Below are 1,500 nucleotides of genomic sequence, written 5' to 3'. Positions count from 1 at the left end.
AATCTAAACACTAAATCTGTGTTTATTTTCTCTTTAACCAACCGTGAGCATCAGTATTATGGGATGTATCACAGTCACAGAAACAACCGTTGGTACCCTGGATGTGTTTCTGTTTTCTGATCATTCACCAGAGAAAACTTTTTAAACTTTTGAAGCATTCTGGGTAAACTGTCCAGGCTCACACCAGCTGGTTCTGTGGATCTGAAGGCTTCAGGAAGTAAAGAGTTTGTTCCACTCACCACTCCTTCCTCGGCGGGAGCGTTGTCTCCAACAACCAGCATCACAGGACACCTGCAGGAATCAGCAGCATGGAGGTGAACATTTCAACTTTACTGTCACTCAGAGAATCATCTGTGAAATCATCTGCTGAAGTTTACGGCTAAAAGTTCTAAGAGACCAAACACTTATTTGTAGCTTGTGCTGAAGAATGAATGTTTTACTCACATCTTAGACGGTTTGGACACTTTGTAGGACAATTATTGGTCATTTAGGACAAATTTTAAGCCACTTTGGACGAGTTTTAAATAATTCTGGACACTTTTTTGTCATTAAAGTCAACATGATGATATTTGAAGCTTTACTCTAAGTGTTGACATGAATCCTGAACAGTTCTATTTATGTTATCAAACTGTTTGTGAAGTTGCAGGAACGTTTACACTCAAATAAAAGCAGTTTTCTGTATCATCGGGTCATTCTGTGTCGACTCAAAGGTCGTTTCTTGACCACCTTAAATCTGTTGAGACTCTGTAGGAACGATCTTCAGCATCTGAAACTGACATCTGACCATTTTTTTATCTGAAATTCCAATAATTTGATCATTTTTTACTCAGTGGAAATTTCCAATAAATCTCAGTCGGAAATCAAGTGAGATGCCACTTTCAGACGTCCACGTCTCCTGAAGTATACGTCCTGGAGTCTCCACATGTTCAGGAGATGTTCAGGAGTTTCTGGTGAACGGAGAGAACGCAGCAAGTTCTGGAAATCAAGACTCAGTTCTTTGCTTCAGGGCTTCCAAAATCAGGATTTGTTCAAAAATCCCAAATCAAGTGGATTGAAAAAAATTGGAAGCGATTGATTTCCAGAACTTGCTGCGTTCTCTCCGTTCACCAGAAACTCCTGAACATCTCCTGAACATGTGGAGACTCCAGAACGTATACTTCAGGAGATGTGGACGTCTGAAGGGGGCATCTTGCTCCACTTCCAACGACATTTCCATTGGGTAAAAAAATAATAAAAATGTTGGAATTTCAGCTAGAAAATGGGCCGATGTCAGTTTCAGATGGTGAAGATCGTTCCTACAAAGTTCCACCAGGTTCTGAGGTGGACACCACCTTGGCTGAGTTGACCTGAACGACCCTCCTGTTGGTCTTCAGACTCACTTCAAGGTCTTTGCGTTGAGCACCGTCCCGCTGCGGTTCATCTCCAGATCCCTCCGGCTGCACACACAAAAACACAAGGTGAGGTCCTGGTGGGGGTCCTGGTGGGGGTTCTGGTGGGGGT

The 1,500-nt window shown here is 42.6% G+C and overlaps 1 protein-coding gene across 1 annotated transcript in view; it reads right to left on the bottom strand.

Moving 5' to 3' along the window:
- ndrg4 (NDRG family member 4) overlaps window positions 1-1,500 on the bottom strand; it is a 77,782-nt gene that overhangs the window by 9,498 nt on the left and 66,784 nt on the right. The window contains exons 10-11 of the mRNA XM_008280249.1: window positions 1,380-1,436; window positions 240-291 (exon numbers count right to left, since the gene is read on the bottom strand). Coding sequence (XP_008278471.1) covers window positions 240-291; window positions 1,380-1,436 — 109 coding nt within the window. The remainder of the gene's footprint in view (window positions 1-239; window positions 292-1,379; window positions 1,437-1,500) is intronic.

This window comes from Stegastes partitus, unplaced genomic scaffold (assembly GCF_000690725.1).
Source record: "Stegastes partitus isolate 25-593 unplaced genomic scaffold, Stegastes_partitus-1.0.2 Scaffold188, whole genome shotgun sequence".
Classification (NCBI taxonomy): domain Eukaryota; kingdom Metazoa; phylum Chordata; class Actinopteri; family Pomacentridae; genus Stegastes; species Stegastes partitus.
Note: the sequence above shows the minus strand (reverse complement) of the source record. Positions and strands in the feature narration are given on the sequence as shown.